At 44.0% G+C, this 19,892-nt stretch overlaps 3 protein-coding genes across 3 annotated transcripts; all 3 read right to left on the bottom strand.

Annotated features, from left to right (window-relative positions):
- Positions 1-1,451: 1,451 nt before the first annotated feature.
- Positions 1,452-6,256, bottom strand: areg (amphiregulin). The gene is made up of 6 exons (XM_062451462.1): positions 6,136-6,256; positions 5,405-5,572; positions 5,025-5,274; positions 4,616-4,783; positions 3,434-3,537; positions 1,452-1,782 (listed from the first exon to the last, which is right to left on the bottom strand). Exons 1-6 carry the CDS (start codon positions 6,170-6,172, stop codon positions 1,766-1,768), a joined length of 744 nt encoding a protein of 247 aa, XP_062307446.1. The 5' UTR covers positions 6,173-6,256; the 3' UTR covers positions 1,452-1,765.
- Positions 6,257-8,586: 2,330 nt separating this feature from the next.
- Positions 8,587-11,859, bottom strand: epgn (epithelial mitogen homolog (mouse)). The gene is made up of 5 exons (XM_062451596.1): positions 11,700-11,859; positions 10,796-10,921; positions 10,472-10,589; positions 10,217-10,375; positions 8,587-8,822 (listed from the first exon to the last, which is right to left on the bottom strand). Exons 1-5 carry the CDS (start codon positions 11,833-11,835, stop codon positions 8,768-8,770), a joined length of 594 nt encoding a protein of 197 aa, XP_062307580.1. The 5' UTR covers positions 11,836-11,859; the 3' UTR covers positions 8,587-8,767.
- Positions 11,860-12,577: 718 nt separating this feature from the next.
- LOC134012001 (bifunctional methylenetetrahydrofolate dehydrogenase/cyclohydrolase 2, mitochondrial-like) lies at positions 12,578-18,049 on the bottom strand. Its single transcript, XM_062451595.1, has 8 exons — positions 17,852-18,049; positions 17,185-17,369; positions 16,308-16,430; positions 15,943-16,095; positions 15,231-15,338; positions 13,567-13,659; positions 13,373-13,498; positions 12,578-13,274 (listed from the first exon to the last, which is right to left on the bottom strand). Exons 1-8 carry the CDS (start codon positions 17,995-17,997, stop codon positions 13,159-13,161), a joined length of 1,050 nt encoding a protein of 349 aa, XP_062307579.1. The 5' UTR covers positions 17,998-18,049; the 3' UTR covers positions 12,578-13,158.
- Positions 18,050-19,892: the final 1,843 nt, after the last annotated feature.

Genomic DNA, 19,892 nt, shown 5'->3' with positions numbered 1-19,892 from the left:
CTTCAGCCACGACCTCCAGACTCCCAGGGCCCCCTGACATCTACAGACATGAGCTGTAAAGGATGTAGCATTTGAAGAGTCTCTGAAAGTATTGCTAATGCGTTGTAATGGCAAGTACAAGCTTGAAACACCAATGGCCGAGGCTAAATCTGTCCCAGACTTGAGATGCTTTCATCTTACTCCACCCTGTTGTTAACAGTCTCTTCGCGGTGAGGGGTGAGAGTGGTGAGCAATCTGATCTAAGTGTGGACGAGATTCCTTTTGTGTGGAGTCTATTCTAAGTTCTGTTGACCTTTACTCTGCAAATTCCTCCCTGCTTACACAACATTGTTTCTCTTTCAGTGTGTGTGTGTGTGTGTGTGTGTGTGTGTGTGTGTGTGTGTGTGTGTGTGTGTATGTGTGTGTGTTAGTATACACCAGCATGTGTGTTAGTGACAAGGCATTGACGGGCAATGCCGCACAAATGGAATGCTGTGCCCCCTCAAAAAATAATTTTGTTAAAGTATAAATAAGAAATACTGGCATTGGCTATACATTAAATATAAGATGGCTACACTTTCCTGCAGAATATGTAGGTCTGCTCTTATTTTGACTCTCATACATGCTTTTTAAATGCCCACCCATTTAATTCGCTCTGGAGCCAAGTCTGCATTGTGAGTTTTGGTGTGGGTGGAGCAGAGGGGGGTGACCACCCCGGGCACTCCCCAGCTAGTCTGCCAGTCCAAACACTGTTGCTCGGCCACAGACGTCACTGCGCTTTTCTAAACAGCCCGACACCATGGCAACAGGTTTCGGAGTCAATGGGAGAAATCCCGAACAAAGGTAAATAAAGGGTGGTGTCCCCACTTATCCACCTTCAGACCGAGCCCGTTTCCATATTCTTTCTCCCAGTAGCCAGAGCCAGAGTCTAAATTCTTAGACCCGATAACCACATAGTTAGAGCTAATGCTAACAGTAATAAGTTGAGTCAATCTTGCCACTTGAGAGAACGATGAGCTAATTTGGTCGTTATTCGGTTCTCCTGTGCAAAAATAGAGCTATCTTAAAGGAAAACTATTTAATGGGATGTGTTTAGTAAAATCTGACTTGATGTGCCAAAGGGCTTTGAGATCAGTTGTGACACGACGGAGATATTAGCAATAGTTTTGGTGAATTAGCATGCTACAGTAGTGCCGACGGAACCATAACCTTCCTTCACGTCTGTATTATCGATGATGTTACAAGGTTTACCATTGTGATGTCAAGAGTTGATGGCCTCTTAATTATTCTCATCCTGTTCCTCCTCTCTGTTCTGCATCTGCTGTAGTGGGAGCCAGTCACAGAAGAATGCGTTCACAGAGGGGAATGTAAACATACAACCATGCAAATAGATCTCTCTCTCTCGCACACACACATTTACATTCTGTGCACACACATAATGTTCAACTGCCACACACACAAACTGTCAGTACACAAGCTTTAACTTAACACTGAGAGACTTTATTGGTGACATAAAATATATTCCCTTTTAAAGGGTTAGAACATCACTCTGACCTAAGTGACTAATGACTAGTGCAATAAATAACTTACATTAGGTACAGTCCAAGACGGTAAACATTACAGTCTAACAACAATATTATCAAATGAAGGAACATGGGAATTTCTCAATAAATAAAAACAATCAAATAAATAACATTGTACGGCAGTTCTACAGTGTTCTGTGGACGGGTCCATGTGCCACTGCTTGGCCCCTTTGTCTTCCTGACGTAATTCATCGTGACGTAATTCAACAGCACTGAGGTCCTATGGTAGCAGAGAGAGAGAGAGCAAGAGAGAGAAAGGGAGAGAGAGAGGGAGAGAGAGAGAGAGAGAGAGAAAGAGAGGGAGGGAGAGAGAGAGAGAGAGAGAGAGAGAGAGAGAGAGAGAGAGAGAGGGAGAGAGAGAGAGAAAGAGAGGGAGGGAGAGAGAGAGAGAGAGAGGGAGGTAGAAAGAGAGAGAGAGGTTAGTTCTCATGTGCTGAATCTGCCACAGATAACAACAGCCCTTCATATTGAAAACAAAAGCGATCTCATACGGGATCAGTAGGGTTATCTTTTCCACTGAAAGGATCATCAACCTTGGTTCATTTCCTGCCTTCCCCAACTACTTTCCTTTCACAACAGTAGCTTTGCTGCCAGGCTTGAGGACCATTATAAGATTGAATCCTCAGGTGTTGTAACTGTTTATGAGTTAGGCGGGCATTCCAGAAAAGGGCAGGGATAATAGCTGAGAAACGAGTATGATCACAATGCTGTGTGGCAGCATTGTGTGTTTAAACTCTAACCCCTGCAGCAGATCTGACACATACACAAATGTAGAAAGATTGTCTTCTCGTTCTCTTTAGGATTGTAAAGGTTGCAACATACAGTACATTCTAAGAGTTTTACAGCCTTATTTTAAAACATATTTTCTCCCGCATCCACCTACACTGTCCGTAACCCATAATGACAAAGCAAGTATTTGAATTAATCAGTAGTCAGACCCATGGTCTGTGACGCTCTAAACTTGTCCTTTTGTGACTCCCGTTTCCATCGGTCTTGAGATGTTTCTCTATGTAATATTGTAATATTCATATGTGTAAACATACTGAATTATAATTGGATGCATTTTACCGCCGTATCATACTGTGCTATGATTGGTTAAGACCACCCAGATGGTTAGGTCATGGTTAGTTGTTCATGGTTGGATATACGTGAACATGCAAGTTGTAGCCAGCTAATGAAGAGCTATGTTAAGAAATAACCTGTAGTACTGCATTTTATTATTTTGTACAAAGCGTGCAAAACAAGACACTCTCCAGACAAGCTATGTGAAGGTGCACACCTGTATGTCTCATCATAGTTAGGAGCACTGCCGTCTCACTGTATACATGTGTGTGTGTGTTTTGTGTCTCTGTGTGTGTGTGCGTGGGGGGGAGGGTTAGGGTTAGGAGGATAAGGAGTGTGTGTGTGTGCGTGGGGGGGAGGGTTAGGGTTAGGAGGATAAGGAGTGTGTGTGTGTGTGTGGGGGGGGGAGGGTTAGGGTTAGGAGGATAAGGAGTGTGTGTGTGTGTGTGGGGGGGGGAGGGTTAGGGTTAGGAGGATAAGGAGTGTGTGTGTGTGCGTGTGAGCCTGAATGTGTACATGCTTTGCAAAACACCTGGTTCAAAGAGACTCTGTCTCTCCCTCTGCAGTGACAACCCCTCTGTCTCTCCCTCTGCAGTGACAACCCCTCTGTCTCTCCCTCTGCAGTGACAACCCCTCTGTCTCTCCCTCTGCAGTGACAACCCCTCTGTCTCTCCCGAGATCTCCTTCCTAATCCAGGTGGATCTAGAGGAGCTCCTCGCCTGACGCAAGGCCCTGCTTAATCTGGACGTGTGTGTGTGCGTGTGTGTGTGTGTGTGTGTGTGTGTGTGTGTGGGAGAACAGGGACAGACCTGGTGGTGATGACACAGTCACGTCAGCACGAGGCGTCTGCAGTTGGTGCTTCTCACTGGCCGAGCCCAGGTACGCAGACAGGAAGTTCTTCTGTGTCCTGTAGCTGAGGAACGCGACGATGACCATGATTAACATTTCATAACATCGACTATGAGTCATATCCTCTGACACTGATACAGCCATGTTGGAGCAAGATTAGAGCTAAATCATATATCTGATTTAGTTGTTTCTGCATCATTGAAATGAATCACAGATGCAGGTATTATACTGTGTCAGGACCACAACGTCTAGTGTTGTTTTGCATTCAGTGACAACTGCATCAGGACCTGACACTCAACTCACACAAGGAGCAGTTCCAAGATTCTGATACTACAGCCTCACAAGCATTCCTGCTGGGATGATGTGTGTGTGTGTGTGTATGGTGGTAAACTAATCCATCTTGTGGAGACTCCTAGGGTGAAACACTCCTCAGCAGGTTAAGATCCGCTCGTCTTTGGACCATCATCTTTTCCCATATTCTGATGATATGATATATAATCCAGTTACTGAGTAACAGGAAACCCGTGTACAGGGTGTGGTGTTTGCCAGTATTTGGTCAGTGCTGGTGTTACTGGAGTGTTAAGTCAGTACTTTGAACTAGGAATGTAAATGTACTGTCAAGTCAAATTAAAACGAACCAATAATACAGTGAAATATTCAAAAATACAAAAGTGTTGACTTCACTTTACATGTTGTTGACAGTAGAATTAAGCTTCTAAGTTATTCATGTCAAATTCTTCTCTTTTATTCAGATACTCTATAGTTTGGGAAACTCAGGTGTGTGTTTAATTGATTCCCAGAACGCTATGAGCAATAATGTGTTTAGGTGTGTTGGTCTGCGTTTAGGTGTGTTTGGGTGTGTGAATATTTCTGTCTTCAGCACATGGATAGAAGGGTAGATTTATTTTAGAAATAAATCTTTTCACATGAAAAGGATGTTTGGATGTTCTGATGTGTGTTGGGTAGGTGTGTGTGTGTTGGGTAGGTGTGTGTGTTGGGTAGGTGTGTGTGTGTTGGGTAGGTGTGTGTGTTCTGGGTAGGTGTGTGTGTTGGGTAGGTGTGTGTGTGTTGGGTAGGTGTGTGTGTTGGGTAGGTGTGTGTTGGGTAGGTGTGTGTGTTGGGTAGGCGTGTGGAACACTCACTGAGCACAGGTCATGAGCAGGATGGCGATGCAGCTCAGGAGTGACAGAACCACAGCGATGATGACCAGCACGGTCTGCACAAGCCCCCTGCTGCCCTCCTGCTCCTCCTCGTTCCTGCTGCCCAGCAACTGGATGCCACAGCGCTCGCCGTCAAAGCCCTTCATACACCTGGGGAGGAGAGTCGGGAAGTAACATCAACGCACAAAGACATCAGGAACGTTTTTGAATCCAAAACTGTATCTCAAATATGGAAACAAATAGAATAGATTTTAGTATTTGTTCTTTATATACATTCATCCCTGCTTTCTCCATCACTTTCATTCTCTCTCTCTCTCTCTCTCTCTCTCACACACACACACACACACACACACACACACACACACAGTGAGTAGGACTGTCTGCTACTCACACACACGTAGCCTCCTTCAGGTCCTCCTGGTATTTGCACATGCCATGGATGCAGTAGGTGAGGTGGGAGGAGCTGCAGGGGTCAGCAGTGACGATGGCTGAGGTGAGCGCAGTGTGTGCTGACGTGCTGTTGGACGTGAGCCTGCTGTGTGACGTGTGTGGCTGGAAGGCAGTGGTGTGTTTGTGTTTGTTCCTCTTCCTGCCCTTTCCTTTCCTCTTTAGCCTCTTCTCCTCCTCGCTGATCTGCAGCGCTGCAGGGAAACATCTCAAGTTGATCACCGCTTTTTAGACACTCTGGGAAGTCATCATGAAACAAGTCAACTTGTATTCGTTGAAGGCTGATGAGAGAGATTCAGAAAGAAAGAGGATGGTTCTAGTCACCTGAGTCGTGCGTGGACTCTTCTGCTTGTGTTCCTGAGAGATCCTCCTCCAGGTCGGCCTCCTCACCTGTCATCCTCAGCACCTCTCCTGAGGTCACGACCCCAGAGGCCCGGCCCAGGCCAGGGGAGAAGGTGACTGCAGACCCCAGGGAGCCCGGAGGACTGCAGACTACACACACACACACACACACACACACACACACACACACACACACCCCAATCAGACACGGCACTCACAACACTACAACACTGCTCCAATCAAACACAGCACTGACGAAATGAACTCCAATAAAACACAGAGAAACACAATCAAAATACAAAAAGACTGCTATCAAAAAGAATATCTCAACAAACTACAATCAGACCAAACCAATCGCATGTAAAACATTCCAAATGTAGTCTAAGTGCGAACACAATGTAAAAATGCTAGACAACCGACATACTAAACCAATTATGACAATAGTCACATTTCAACACAGGGGACTACCAGACCAGCAGACCATATAATAACACAGCGCTGGTCATACACACCTGCTTCTGTACACTGTAAACAACACGACATAATAGACATTCTCAAAGGATACGAGTGTCTCTCTATCTCCTGACATACACGGCTCCTTCTAAATAACAATTAGAAGGAGCCGTGGAGCTCAATTAAATTTAAGATTAAGTTGAATTCACTGAACATGAAGGGCAGTGCTTTAACACACAGATATACAAATCCAGACTTACCCAAACACAGCAGTGAGATTAGGATGACGGTGTTCATATCCAGGGAGAGTTGCTGTTTGACTGTGAGCTCGGTTCCAACCTGTTGGTGTGTGTGTGTTCTAACACTGCTTCCTCTTGCACCTCTGGGTGGGGTGAAGCTTTTATAACGCCTGCCTCTTAGAAGGGTGTGTGTTTGTGTCTGAGACTGCAACAGACAGTATCAGAGAACTCGGTATATTTAATGTGTGTGTGTGTAAGTGTCTCTGAAACACTGTTGATGCATGTAATGGAGTAATCACTAATTTGACTGGCCTCAGGGATGTGTTTACGTGCTGTGTTGTTTGAGGCCTCTGAGGCTGGTCCTGGTTCTTGTCTGATGTCATTCAGGAGTAGCTAACGTCCTCTCCCTGGGCAGCCACCACGCCTCATTAACACGCAGCAACAACTCTTCCTACTCCAGCTATTGTTATCACCTCCCGTCTCTATGTATTTGCTAAGTATCAAAGCTCAGGTCAAGTCTGTGAATGGGACTGTTGAACATGATTCAGCAACAGCTGTATCAACGGCCCACCCTTACTAGATACACACTTTAACACACACCTTCACACACCCTCACACACACAGCCTCATATGTGTTCAGTTACACAGAGTTTTACTACCAGACCTCTGTCTTGATTGGAAGGTTTTTGTTTTAGAGATAAAAAATGTTTTTGAAGTGCAGTTATTACATTGTTGGTTTTGGAACGTTGTCTTGACTGAGAATGCACTAAACATTCAGGAATGTGCTGCTGTTTTTGTACCAGATAACATTCTTTTAACAATGACAGATTTTATATTGCTTGCATTACATAGTACATACTTCTATATAAATAACATACTTATCACAATAACTATTTTAAAATGAATCAAATATATTTTTTGGCTAACTATAACCCTTAACCATAACTCTAACCCTTAACCCTAACCCTTATAAAACATGGTTCAGAAAGTATTGAGCCAGAGGTAAAAGCATGGTATGCTGAGGTCTGAGTGATGAGATCTGTCTCCAGTGAGAGGGTTAGGTTGTTGTGTCTGCTACAGGACTTCAGGCCGTCTCCATGAATGGAATCCCTGGAGAGCTCCTTGAGCATCTCTGGAATTCCTGCTGCAGAAGAGAGTTCTTGCTCCCAGTGTTGTTTATACAGGAGGCCTGATGGGGAATTCAACAGCCATCACAAGGTAAATGTTTTGAATGTTTGGGATTTTGTTGAGGGGGACGTCACGGTCGGAGAGATGTGGAAAGTCTGACATGAGCCTGTGACCACTACAGATCAGAACACAACCAATCAAAATGTGTCCAGGTTGGGAGCATGTTCACAAAGACACTAACAGAAAGAGGACTACTAACAGATAAGACTGAATGGCGGTTCTAGTTTACTTATGTTTTTTGACACTTTTTTAAGATATATTTTTGGGCATTTTCATGCTTTTTTACGCGCGCGCATGTATTCTATGTCTGCCTGTCAGTGCTTATGTACATGAACATGGACACTTGTCCACATTCTCTGTCGAATCAGACCTGTAAAAGTGGAAATAACCCTTTATCTCATTAGTACTTCAGAGGATTGTTTTGCTGCAAGGCTGTTTAAATTACTTCAAATCCAGCCCTCTAAGTAGTGTGCCCGTGCATAGATGAGTGTTCCTTTGAATACAGACATGTTATCCATGCTGAGAGTGTGTCCACTTGAACCCTGTACAAGGCCTCTGTGCGTGATCCAGTCTGTGTCCAGGAATATAATATGTTGTTGAAAAAAGACTGTCCTAATGTTTCAAGTGAACGTTTGTTCAATTATTAACATGGATCATTACTTAAAAGGTACTTAGTTGGATGTTAAGACACGGCTCGTTAACTATTGTCCCTCTTTAAATGGCCGAGGAAGTGAAATTACATTTTATTATTAACTTTGTCCAGGTTAGCGTGCACAGTGTGTTTAACTGCATGAAGTAAAAGGACACCATTTGAATTAATGCTCAGGGTTTGTGTGTGTGTGTGTGTGTGTGGCCTGTCAGTTTTTACCTCAAGTCAGGCTACTCTCACTCAGTCACTCTTACTCATAATTGATTCATAATTTGAGAGCTACTGTAATTTCTACACTTATGGATCATTTCCCAGAGCATCTTCAGAACCATGTAGGGATTTGTGTTCGTGCGCTAGTGGTTTAGATCATGTTGATACACCTAATGGCAATTAGGGGGTTAGGAACTAAAACAGGTTGATCAGTTGTCAGGTTACCCTGAAACGCTTTCATCAATGACACGAAAAGGCCACTAATAATCCACCCGGCGTTCCCATGGATACGCACTGCTATACTGCCCCCTGCTGGACCATTTTCTGTTAAGTGTTAAACCACCTGATAACCCTCCACCCCTGCATGTGATGCACCTGGATACATGCTCAGTGATCCTGTTCAAATTGTGACCAAAAAGAAAGAGTATTTAGAAGAAAAGTTTATTAAAAAAACATTAAATACATGTTACCACACAATGATTTAATTTAGACAATAAATAGCCCGTATTTTTCAAGCCCAAGCATGGAAAAGTACGAAGAGCAATACATTAAAGAGCAAATGCAAGTTTTTTCATGATGATGATGATGATGAAGAACCGACGACCTTCAAACTGAATTCTCTGGGCCGTAGGGTTTATAGGGTGGAGAGGATGTTTTACACCTGAAGAAACAGATATCACACATCATTATTTACGAAAGAAATGGGAAAGGAAACCAGATTAGACTGTCACTACTTCAGCAACAGATCTCAGTGTCTCTAGTGCTCCACTACAGATCTCAGTGTCTCTAGTGTTCTACTACAGATCTCAGTGTCTCTAGTGCTCCACTACAGATCTCAGTGTCTCTAGTGTTCTACTACAGATCTCAGTGTCTCTAGAGTGTTCTACTACAGATCTCAGTGTCTCCAGAGTGTTCTACTACAGATCTCAGTGTCTCCAGAGTGTTCTACTACAGATCTCAGTGTCTCTAGTGATCTACTGCAGATCTCTGTCTCCAGTGTTCTACTGCAGATCTCTGTCTCCAGAGTGTTCTACTACAGATCTCAGTGTCTCTAGTGATCTACTGCAGATCTCTGTCTCTAGAGTGTTCTACTACAGATCTCAGTGTCTCCAGTGTTCTACTACAGATCTCAGTGTCTCCAGAGTGTTCTACTACAGATCTCAGTGTCTCTAGTGATCTACTGCAGATCTCTGTCTCTAGAGTGTTCTACTACAGATCTCAGTGTCTCTAGTGATCTACTGCAGATCTCTGTCTCCAGTGTTCTACTGCAGATCTCTGTCTCCAGAGTGTTCTACTACAGATCTCAGTGTCTCTAGTGATCTACTGCAGATCTCTGTCTCTAGAGTGTTCTACTACAGATCTCAGTGTCTCCAGTGTTCTACTACAGATCTCAGTGTCTCCAGAGTGTTCTACTACAGATCTCAGTGTCTCCAGAGTGTTCTACTACAGATCTCAGTGTCTCCAGAGTGTTCTACTACAGATCTCAGTGTCTCTAGTGATCTACTGCAGATCTCTGTCTCTAGAGTGTTCTACTACAGATCTCAGTGTCTCCAGAGTGTTCTACTACAGATCTCAGTGTCTCCAGAGTGTTCTACTGCAGATCTCAGTGTCTCCAGAGTGTTCTACTACAGATCTCAGTGTCTCCAGAGTGTTCTACTACAGATCTCAGTGTCTCCAGAGTGTTCTACTACAGATCTCAGTGTCTCCAGAGTGTTCTACTACAGATCTCAGTGTCTCCAGAGTGTTCTACTACAGATCTCAGTGTCTCCAGAGTGTTCTACTACAGATCTCAGTGTCTCCAGAGTGTTCTACTACAGATCTCAGTGTCTCCAGAGTGTTCTACTACAGATCTCAGTGTCTCCAGTGTTCTACTACAGATCTCAGTGTCTCCAGAGTGTTCTACTACAGATCTCAGTGTCTCCAGTGTTCTACTACAGATCTCAGTGTCTCCAGTGTTCTACTGCAGATCTCAGTGTCTCCAGTGCCCCCGCCAGGCTGATGTGTTCAATTAGCAGACGCTTTAATCCAGATGACAATGTCATCATGTGATCGTACCGTGTCCTGAGGCAGCAGTAGACAGCGATCCCCAGGAAGCAGAGGAGGAAAGCCACGCCCAGAATGATTCCAATCAGACCCTCGATTCTGGAGTCAGACTGGGAGGGATTCACGATGTAAACAAACATACAGCGGTCTCCCACGTAGGGGGGCAGACACCTGCAAACACACCGATCACCACCTTAGAATTCATCAGGAACCTGAGTTTATGTCATTCAATATTTCGCTCACTGACTCAACAAGCTCATGACTTACGTGCAGGACGGCTTGTCACTGTCTTGCGGGTACATGCACTGTCCATGCTCACAGTACCCTGTGTGTTCATCCTGGCACGGCCTGGACATTCTCAGAACTCGTGGCTCCTCCATGCTCCCTGTAAACAAACACACGCATGTAAAGAAGACTGAGAGAAACACAACAGGGCCGCCTCAGCAGGACCTGTACGTTATGTCAGATGAACTACAGAGAATTCTGAAATCGAACAAGACGTTACATGCACCGTTCAGCTGAAATGTGAAACCCATTAACAGAAGAAAAGAATGCTTGTTTTTTTTGTACTGAAACTGTAGTGTTGCGTACCGTTGAGTGTGTGCGTGGGTGCTGAGACACGCAGGTGTGGTGTCTGTTGCGTGAGGTTGCCGGAGGGTTCAGATGATTGGACCGCTGTGGCTGCGAGGATCAGTATCACCGCCAACCAGGAAATGGCTGTGACATGGACGGAGGAGGGAGGACAGAAATGGCTTGGTTACTTGGAACTAGTCGTACTCATCTGTCGTTTCGAACCACAGTGTCAAAATGAGTTTCATGCTCTGAAGCTTGACAGTCATTTGCAATCCCCAAAGAGCTTAAATAACATTTAGTTTCATGCATGTTTTCATTGATGAATGGACAACCTTACTATCTGTTCAACACATATCATATATAAATGGAACATGTAAAGTAATTCCTTTGTAAAGTAATTCCTTTGTAAAACACCAATATTCTTTCCACACCTTCTGACCAGTGGTTGTGGATTCGAAATACATTTCAGAGATTTGAAATGTATTTCAAATCTCATTCTTAGAGCAAGCAGATTATATGGCTTTAAAGCACCGGTGGCCAACGAGTATTTATCTATGTGAGAATTATTTTATAAATGTATTTATTTCCACTAAAGCCATGGTGCCTCCTGATCACACTTCTGCTCCACCCATGATGGTGTTAAAGGTATTCAAATCTCTTGGGCAATCTTGCGTAAAACCTAGCTCTGTCCACATAGTACAAATCACTGTCCTAATTTGCATGGTAGTGTTGAATAATAATTGATTTTTTTTCTTCTTAGACGTCTTTAACATGTGAATTCACAGTAAACACCAAAAACTCAAAATATTACGATGAATCAATATCAAGACGTCTAATTGGTTACTTGCATCAACAGGACAGTGGAGGTGATTTCTATGCCTCCTCCATGCTACTCAGAAGAGCTCAGTTTGATGAAACATACCTTTCTGCATGTTTCTGTTATAGTAGTCTGGTGGTCCTTCAACGCCTGACGGTTGTGACTTGTCTGTTTGCCTGGTCTTCTGGTGCAGCGTGAGGGTGCTGGTCCTGCTCTGGGCTTTTATACTCTTTAGACACATCTCAGAGATAGCTCAAACAACCAATAGGAGGACTGGAATGTTTCTGAAAGCGCTTCTTTTTTCAAAGATCACAAGGTTCACCCAGCATCCTGTTCTCTCCCTCACACGCCCCCTCGTTACTGCATGCAGGGACAGAGACTGCTCATCAAGAGGGTGTGTGTGTGTGGTGTGTGTAAGAGATGTGTGTGATGTGCGTGTTTGAGGTGTGTCAGGTGTGGGTGTGAAGTGTGTGAGAGGGAGGTTGCTCTAGGGGGTTAATAAGTCTTCAGTGGAAGGCAGTGAACCTATGCAAGCTTTCACAGAAACGTGTTTTGATGGAGCTTGTCCGTTTACCTCTGGTTTGCATCAATGATTATGCGGTTGTCTCCATGGCGGCTGTTATCACAATTTGGGCTCTGAGGGTCGGGTGTATACAGTCAAACCAGGAAGTTTGTGACAGGGACAGAGTTTCTATGAAGCGGAATCAAGGGAGACATGTCCCATTCCAACAGAACTTCAGCGCCCTACCGACATGTCAACATTAATGTGATCCTCTACATGACTTACTCATATTAGTAAGTCATGAAATGACTTAACTGACTGTTTTCATCATAGAGTGAATGTTCAACATGGTTTTTGTTTGGTTAAACATGATCGTACTACAACTAGGCCCATACTGAGAATGATCTCATGAAGGTAGTCTGATGACATTGAAGTACTGGAAATGCTGACAGCTTAGAAAAGATGAAATGACACAGTAGGCTATTAATTCACGCATAAACCTTATATTCAGTCCCTTTTCTAGTCAAAACAATCTTAAAATGTTATATTCTAACTGTGAGCAGAGCACAAGTGTCAGTAGAAAAAATACAAATCACAAAAACCTTCAATAAAATTAGTAAAGAAAAAAACTACAACAAATAAATAAATACCAAAATAAATAATCATCAACAAAACGTCGTAATTCCAAGGATGAATTGAGAGTTTTGCAACAGAACAAGTTCATCCAAATCAAACCAGTCAGTGGATGTGTGTTGCCCGCATATTATAACTGAATCTGATGCCCAACTCACTGCACAAACTCCTTTGCATGTCAGCACAATACACGGCCCACTAGTACTGTATGTATGAACCTGTGTAGGAGACATGTCACTAGTACTGTATGTTTGAACCTGTGTAGGAGACATGTCACTAGTACTGTATGTATGAACCTGTGTAGGAGACATGTCACTAGTACTGTATGTATGAACCTGTGTAGGAGACATGTCACTAGTACTGTATGTATGAACCTGTGTAGGAGACATGTCACTAGTACTGTATGTATGAACCTGTGTAGGAGACATGTCAGTGTGTCAGGGCATTTCTGGCAGCAGTCACAGTATTCCTCATTAGCATAGCCACTGTCACAGGCCCCACCCCTCCAGGAACAGGGGTGATGAACCCCGCCTTCTCCTTCACACCTGCCGGAGACACACACACAAAACACACGCTAGTTAAACTAACACCCAGGACAACATTTTCAATTAATGTCTATAGATGGATCACTTGTATTGATTACCCTCAAAATCCACGTCCCCCACCAGGCGGAGCTTCCCGGTGGCAGGGTCCCGGACACGGTTGATCCCCACGTCTATAACGGCCGCTCCCTCCTTCACCATGTCTGCTGTGATCAACCCTGGGACTCCTGCAACACAGGTGTCACGTCACATCCTGAAGGCACGGCCTAGTTCACGGTTGTCACGGTGATGGTACCTGCGGCTGCGATCAGGATGTCCGCCAGGCTGGCCAGCTCTCTCAGCCTCTCTCTGGGAGTGCACCTGTGAGCCATGGTTACCGTGGCGTCACCTGAGGGGACATGTAACCATGGTTACTGTGGTGTCACCTGACGGGTTTATAGTTTATTGTACATGGTTACCATGGCGTTTACTCGATATGGTTGCCGTGGCGTTTACTGTATATGGTTACCGTGGCGTGACACCGTGGGGACATGTGAAGCAGGAATTATAAAAAATGACTTCCTGTGTCCCTCCAAGGCGCACATAAATAAGATTCAGGTATTTCACTCCTGGGGCATGTTTTAAGGAATTATAGTTCAAGATTTGCCTTATTCGCCTCGAGGGAAATGAGTGTAAAATGACTGATGATTATAGTTGAGTAACTGACACGGTTCTATGGAACTGCAAAGAAAGTGTGAGTCCTCCTGGTCTGGCCGCAGCTCAGGCCGGCCGCGGGCGCTCACACCCTGGGTACAAATCACTTACCAGTCTGACAACCGACGCCGGAAAATGCTTCAGACCTTGCATATTGTATATATTATAGTAATTTCATGACTGTCTTAAATAAGTAGAGTCCCATGGAAGGGCTTTGTGTAGACACCTCGTCCCAGGAAAGGTTTTCCAAAGACTAGGTGGGCCAAATAAAACAACGCTGGCTGCTAGGTGTGTGTGAGTGTGTGTGTGCACGCGCACGTGCGTGTGTGAGTGCATGCGTGTGAGTGAATTAAGATTTTGGAGAACAGGAATGAAGGACAAGTCATAGCACAGCAAAACATCCTGATATCCACATACCTGATCTGAGCCATTCTGTTCACTCTTAGTTTGGTGCCAATGTAGCATATAGTTCTAATAAACACTTATTTTAATAAATGTACCTCCTCTAATAGATTTTGTTTTTATTTTATGCAAAAACTGTGATCCTTAAGTTCATCAGTGGAGCCATGAAGTAACAAAAGCCTTTCTTTTATCTTTCACACACTTGTCCTTTATAAAATAGGTTTGTGTGTGACCAAGTGTTTGTGCATGTTTGTGACTGACTAGATAACGAGCTGTTCCAGTCTCGTTGACCTCGTTACCTGCTTGGCATTCAACCGGAACAGACAAACTACCAAATAGGATGATGTCATCAACTGAACTACATGTATCTGTGAGGTTATTTGAATCCATTAGTGAGATATCTATGTTAATCTAGTAAGGTACATACACATTTTTGGGGTATCTTAGTATTAGACTAATATAACTTAATATAAGATTTGTCTCCCAACTCCATCCTCCAAATGGTCATGTGACCATTTATGGAAGAACCATCAGCAGTCCATCAATCTCTCTAAGCTCTCCCCCTCCTTCCTCCACTTTCTCTCTCTCTCCTTCCTCTCCCTCTACAAGGTGTTGCAACACAGCCTATTGTTCCAGTGTCTTGACGTCACTCTCCTAACCTCCTTATTGCCCCCAGACAAATGCTTCTGAGAAGTAAACTGAGGCAAAATACTACATTCTTAGTATGCATGTAGGATGTGGGAATGTTTTGATATTGCTCATAAGTATTCCGGATATTTGCTTGTGCAATCTAACCGACATTAGCTTCGAGTCACACACACACATACAGTCAAACACACACACAATCTCACACACACCCCTCACCTCCAGGCCTCTCGTGGGTACGGTCAGAGTGTAGCAGCATAGCGATGGGCATCCCCACATTCTTGGAGCGGCCGGCCACCAGCACATTCTTCCCCACGGTCTCTATGCCTGAGTCAATCACAGGGGCCACACCGTCACACATGAGCCAATCACAGGGGCCACACGGTCACACAAGCCAATCACAGGGGTCACACCGTCACACACACATCGTCTACACATCAACGCTTCTTGGGAAAAAGTGGAGAGCACCTATTCATTTCATGTACAATTTCCCAAAAGTCCTTTTTTTGTTCACTCTATCCCAGGGTATCTGTTACTGCCACCTAGTGGACGAGGGTTTAAAGGCCCAACTTTGTCAGGCCCCTTTTCAGGACAATGCATGATATTACAGAGCCATGTATCATTTCCCTAAACATGTACATTACTGTACTGTTTATAATAAAACATATTCCATTATGTCCAAACCTTGCATTCTTATCATGCAAGCACAGTAACATTAACAAGTGACATTTTGAGTACTTTGGTCCTCCATATAACAGATGAACCATGGAGTGAGTATTTTTTTTAATCCTTAACTAAGCATCATTTGGCAGGATGGCATTACTTCATGTGAAAATGAAGTTTTTGGTATTTATTTCATGTTGTTTTTCATCCCCCCTCGACCCTCTCTGAGCACTGAGACACACGCGTGCTGAGGAGACGCTGGTCTGACCAGCTCTGTGGAGGATCTCCCACACAGCTGCAGGCGTGGCCGGCACCATGGCCCGCTGGTCCAGACACAGCTTCCCCATGTTCACGATGTGGAAGCCGTCCACGTCCTTCTCCGGGGCGATGGCGTTGCACACCGCCCTCTCGTTGATGTGACCTGGTGAGGCACGGACATTCAGGTATATTTCCAAACAGCTGCTCTACTGATTAGTAGAAAGTGTGTTGATGATTAGGGTGAGTCTTGTGAAACGTTCACCTGGTAGGGTTAAGGGTTAGGGTTAAGGGTTAAGGGTTAGGGTTAAGGGTTAGGGTTAAGGGTTAAGGGTTAAGGGTTAAGGGTTAGGGTTAAGGGTTAGGGTTAGGGTTCACCTGGCAGGGGCAACTGCACCAGCAGGCCGCTGATCTTCCAGTCTCGATTCATTTTGTCAATCAGGTCCAGCAGCTCCTCCTGAGAGACAGAGCTGGACCTCAGCACTGTGTCACTGGAGATACCTGGAGAACACACATACACACACACGCACACACATACACAGATATACCACACAGATATTAATATCTAGCAACAGAAAGCAAGCCCTAGTAACCAAGACGTTAGCTGTCTGCCATGAACAAACGTTTATGCTGGCCGGCTGTTCTTCGTAAATCAATGTGTGAGGGAGTCAGGTGGCTGAGCGGTGAGGGAGTCGGGCTAGTAATCTGAAGGTTGCCAGTTCGATTCCCAGCCGTGCCAAATGACGTTGTGTCCTTGGGCAAGGCACTTCACCCTACTTGCCTCGGGGGGAATGTCCCTGTACTTACTATAAGTCGCTCTGGATAAGAGCGTCTGCTAAATGACTAAATGTAAATGTAATGTAATGTAAATGTGTTCAGTAGCTACTGTCAACCAGGGTTCAGATGGCTGAGCAGTTCGATTCCCGGCCGTGCCAAATGACGTTGTGTCCTTGGGCAAGGCACTTCACCCTACTTGCCTCGGGGAGAATGTCCCTGTACTTAATGTAAGTCGCTCTGGATAAGAGCGTCTGATAAATGACTACATGTAAATGTAAACCACAAAAAATGTCCCAGTTATAAATGCTGCTGCCAATACCACAGCCTGCCTGCAGAGGGCAGTGTACCAGCAAGTACAGCCCAATGTTGGCTACTCGGCTTGTTACTGGTTCAGGTATGGAAAAAAACACAGCAGCTCTAGGTTTGAACATGATAAACTGTCCAATTATAACCTGCTGTGAATTCCTGACATACAGACCCAGAACGCTGGCGGCTCTGGTCTTGTTCCGGACGTAGGTGCGGCTGGCGGGGTCGTCCCCCACCAACACCACCCCCAGGTGGGGCCTCATGTTGCCCTGGGCGACCAGCTCCTCCACCTCTCGTTGGATCTCTCTGTGGATCTGCCGAGCAAGATCCGTTCCCGAGAGCACCACAGCTGCATGTCTGGCAGACGCGCGCAGCGTTTCCCAGAAAAGGAAAACAATGCTAATATACACTGGGCAGACATTAAATTGATCATTTAACTGTTAATTATATCTTGTGACATTTATTTTTACAGGGTGTTATAATTTGATAAAAGGTAAACGGGCAAACCCTTTATCCACTGAGAATAGGCTAGGAGACGCTAACAACAGGCATTATCTTTGGCAACCTGCGCATGGTCAAGCCATCCCACTATAATTGTAGGCTAACCTTGTCAACCTTGACTCATATTACCGAGCTGCAAGCTATTTCAGATGGCAGTACAGATACTTATTATACAACCTCAACGTGTTTGTTTACAACATAAGTCCTATCAGGCTTAAAATCCGAACTCGTGATATTCCCAAACCTGCACCTGCCTCCTGCGATGCAGTTAGCTGGCTCTCACACACGTGACGGTTTACCCTTCACCCCACCGCATCCCCCAAACGCAGTCCTCTTACCTGCTTGCCGACGGATGAAAATGTCTTCGCTGGCAGTCGCATTTTCTGTGCATTTGCAATCTGACACGACAGCATGGATGGTTTAGTGATGAACCATAACGGATACGGAAGGAGTAGCGTAGTAGCGGTGAAACAGAGGCCGCCATGTTGCGCGTGGGTGACGGTAACAGCAGCGGGGGCAAGGAGGGCTACAGGATGTGTCCCATAGATTATGGTGGCCGCGTCAGCGTGGACTGAAAGGGTTAAAATCGCATTACATTATGAAAAAAGAAATCCAAGTTTAAGTACAATCACTATTAAATAATTTTCTAGTAGTGAATGTGAATACAAAACCATGATACATTTCCATAATGTAATATAATTTTCTTAAATTCCAAATACATCTTAAAGGCAATTTATTTGTTACAAAATTCATCTTTTACAATATTTCGGTGAGTTTTGTTTTGTATTGTATTAGGTTTGTGAGCTTGTTACATTATGGCTGTTATATATGTTACCTAGCAAACAAAAACAAATGTTTTTACAAAAGGGTTTGTTATTATAGTCTGGTATATAGGCCTACATCATTTAACTGTGTCATCAGAACACAGCAGGTTACCTTAGAAACACATGAATGGTTAATAAATCAGAATAGATGAACAGATTATAAGGTAATAGCAGATGTACTGATTGTGATTAACATAAGCACATATGAAATGCCATTTCTTCCACAAACTAATGATCTGAGGCAAGGGGCAGTCATACAGGGGCGCGGGTTTCATTAGACCCACAGCTCCCCTCCCTGTGAGGCTGCTGATTGAAGCACTGCTGCCCTCTAGTGGTGACTGTTGCTTTCAACCGTTGTCAAGAACTGCTGTTAGAAAGATTACTCACAAATAGTGAGTAATAGTGATTTTCCTTTGCGTTGTGTGCTTGTCTGGTTCCTTGTGGATGATAGGGGCTTGGTGTTTAAAACTACCTCTTTAAGACTATCTCCTCCTGTGAGTCTGTTGTCAACAAAGATACAGATCTGGTACTGGAGCTATCATCCATCCCACCGCTAAACATCTATCACTGTCTGCTAAGACAAGTCAACACTATTCTGGGATGTTCTGTCCCCACGGCAGTGACTGTACTTGTCCAGTGTAGTTCTGAACAGTGTCTCCCTCCCTCCAAACAGTGATTTGCTCTGGATGGCCCCCATCTGGCCAGAAAAATAATTGCAAACTTTTTAGTGAACATGGAACAGGCTAATTCAAGTCATATGATGTGTACTGTACTGTACTATATGCCCACCAGGACCAAGAATTATCTCCAAAATGTTTCACACTACAAACTATAAGTGTTAATCTACAAAAGTTGCTCAACAAATGGGTTTATAAACACATTAATTTGATTAAAATAATTACATAAATGGGTGTAATATACTTAATCAATGGCTGAGTGAATCAATTCAGCAAGGGTTAATGAGACTGCTCAATAGAAATTATATAAAATAAATTAAATAATCACAAGTTAGGGAAACACATTGGGGTAAAGCGGTCAGGGAAGTCATGCATCACTGTTCGATCGCGTTTGAGGTAACGTTGTGGGTAATGTAATCTTTACTCCAGAGCAGCGACACCACGGCGGACTAGACTGAACATGCTTGATTAGGAGGATCACAAGGGGTTCGTGACAGAGAGGCGCCACTGTAAACATGCAATCAAAACGTTCGCTTTATTGTGCAAGTTAAGCCAGTAGTAGTCTTTTCACTCCCAAAACTGGTTAATGATTTAAATGATAACATAGTTATGACTCAAACTTGCCTTGCACAGTACAACTACGATTATTATTCAATGTGCTGTAAAATGCTGCCAAATAATGCATATATTATAGCTTATATTATCAAATTACAAATAAAAAATTGGAATATGTCAGTCAAAATTATCAGAAGCTACACAGCCTACAAAAACTGAAGATAGACTAGTTAAACAATCCTTACTTAGTCTAGTAAAAACCTGACAAGACTAAGAACTCAATTTCCTGTAACTGTAAATGGACTGTGATATTTATCTGTTCG

Source organism: Osmerus eperlanus, chromosome 25, assembly GCF_963692335.1.
Source record: "Osmerus eperlanus chromosome 25, fOsmEpe2.1, whole genome shotgun sequence".
NCBI classification, from domain to species: domain Eukaryota; kingdom Metazoa; phylum Chordata; class Actinopteri; order Osmeriformes; family Osmeridae; genus Osmerus; species Osmerus eperlanus.
This window is presented reverse-complemented; position numbering and strand designations above follow the sequence as displayed.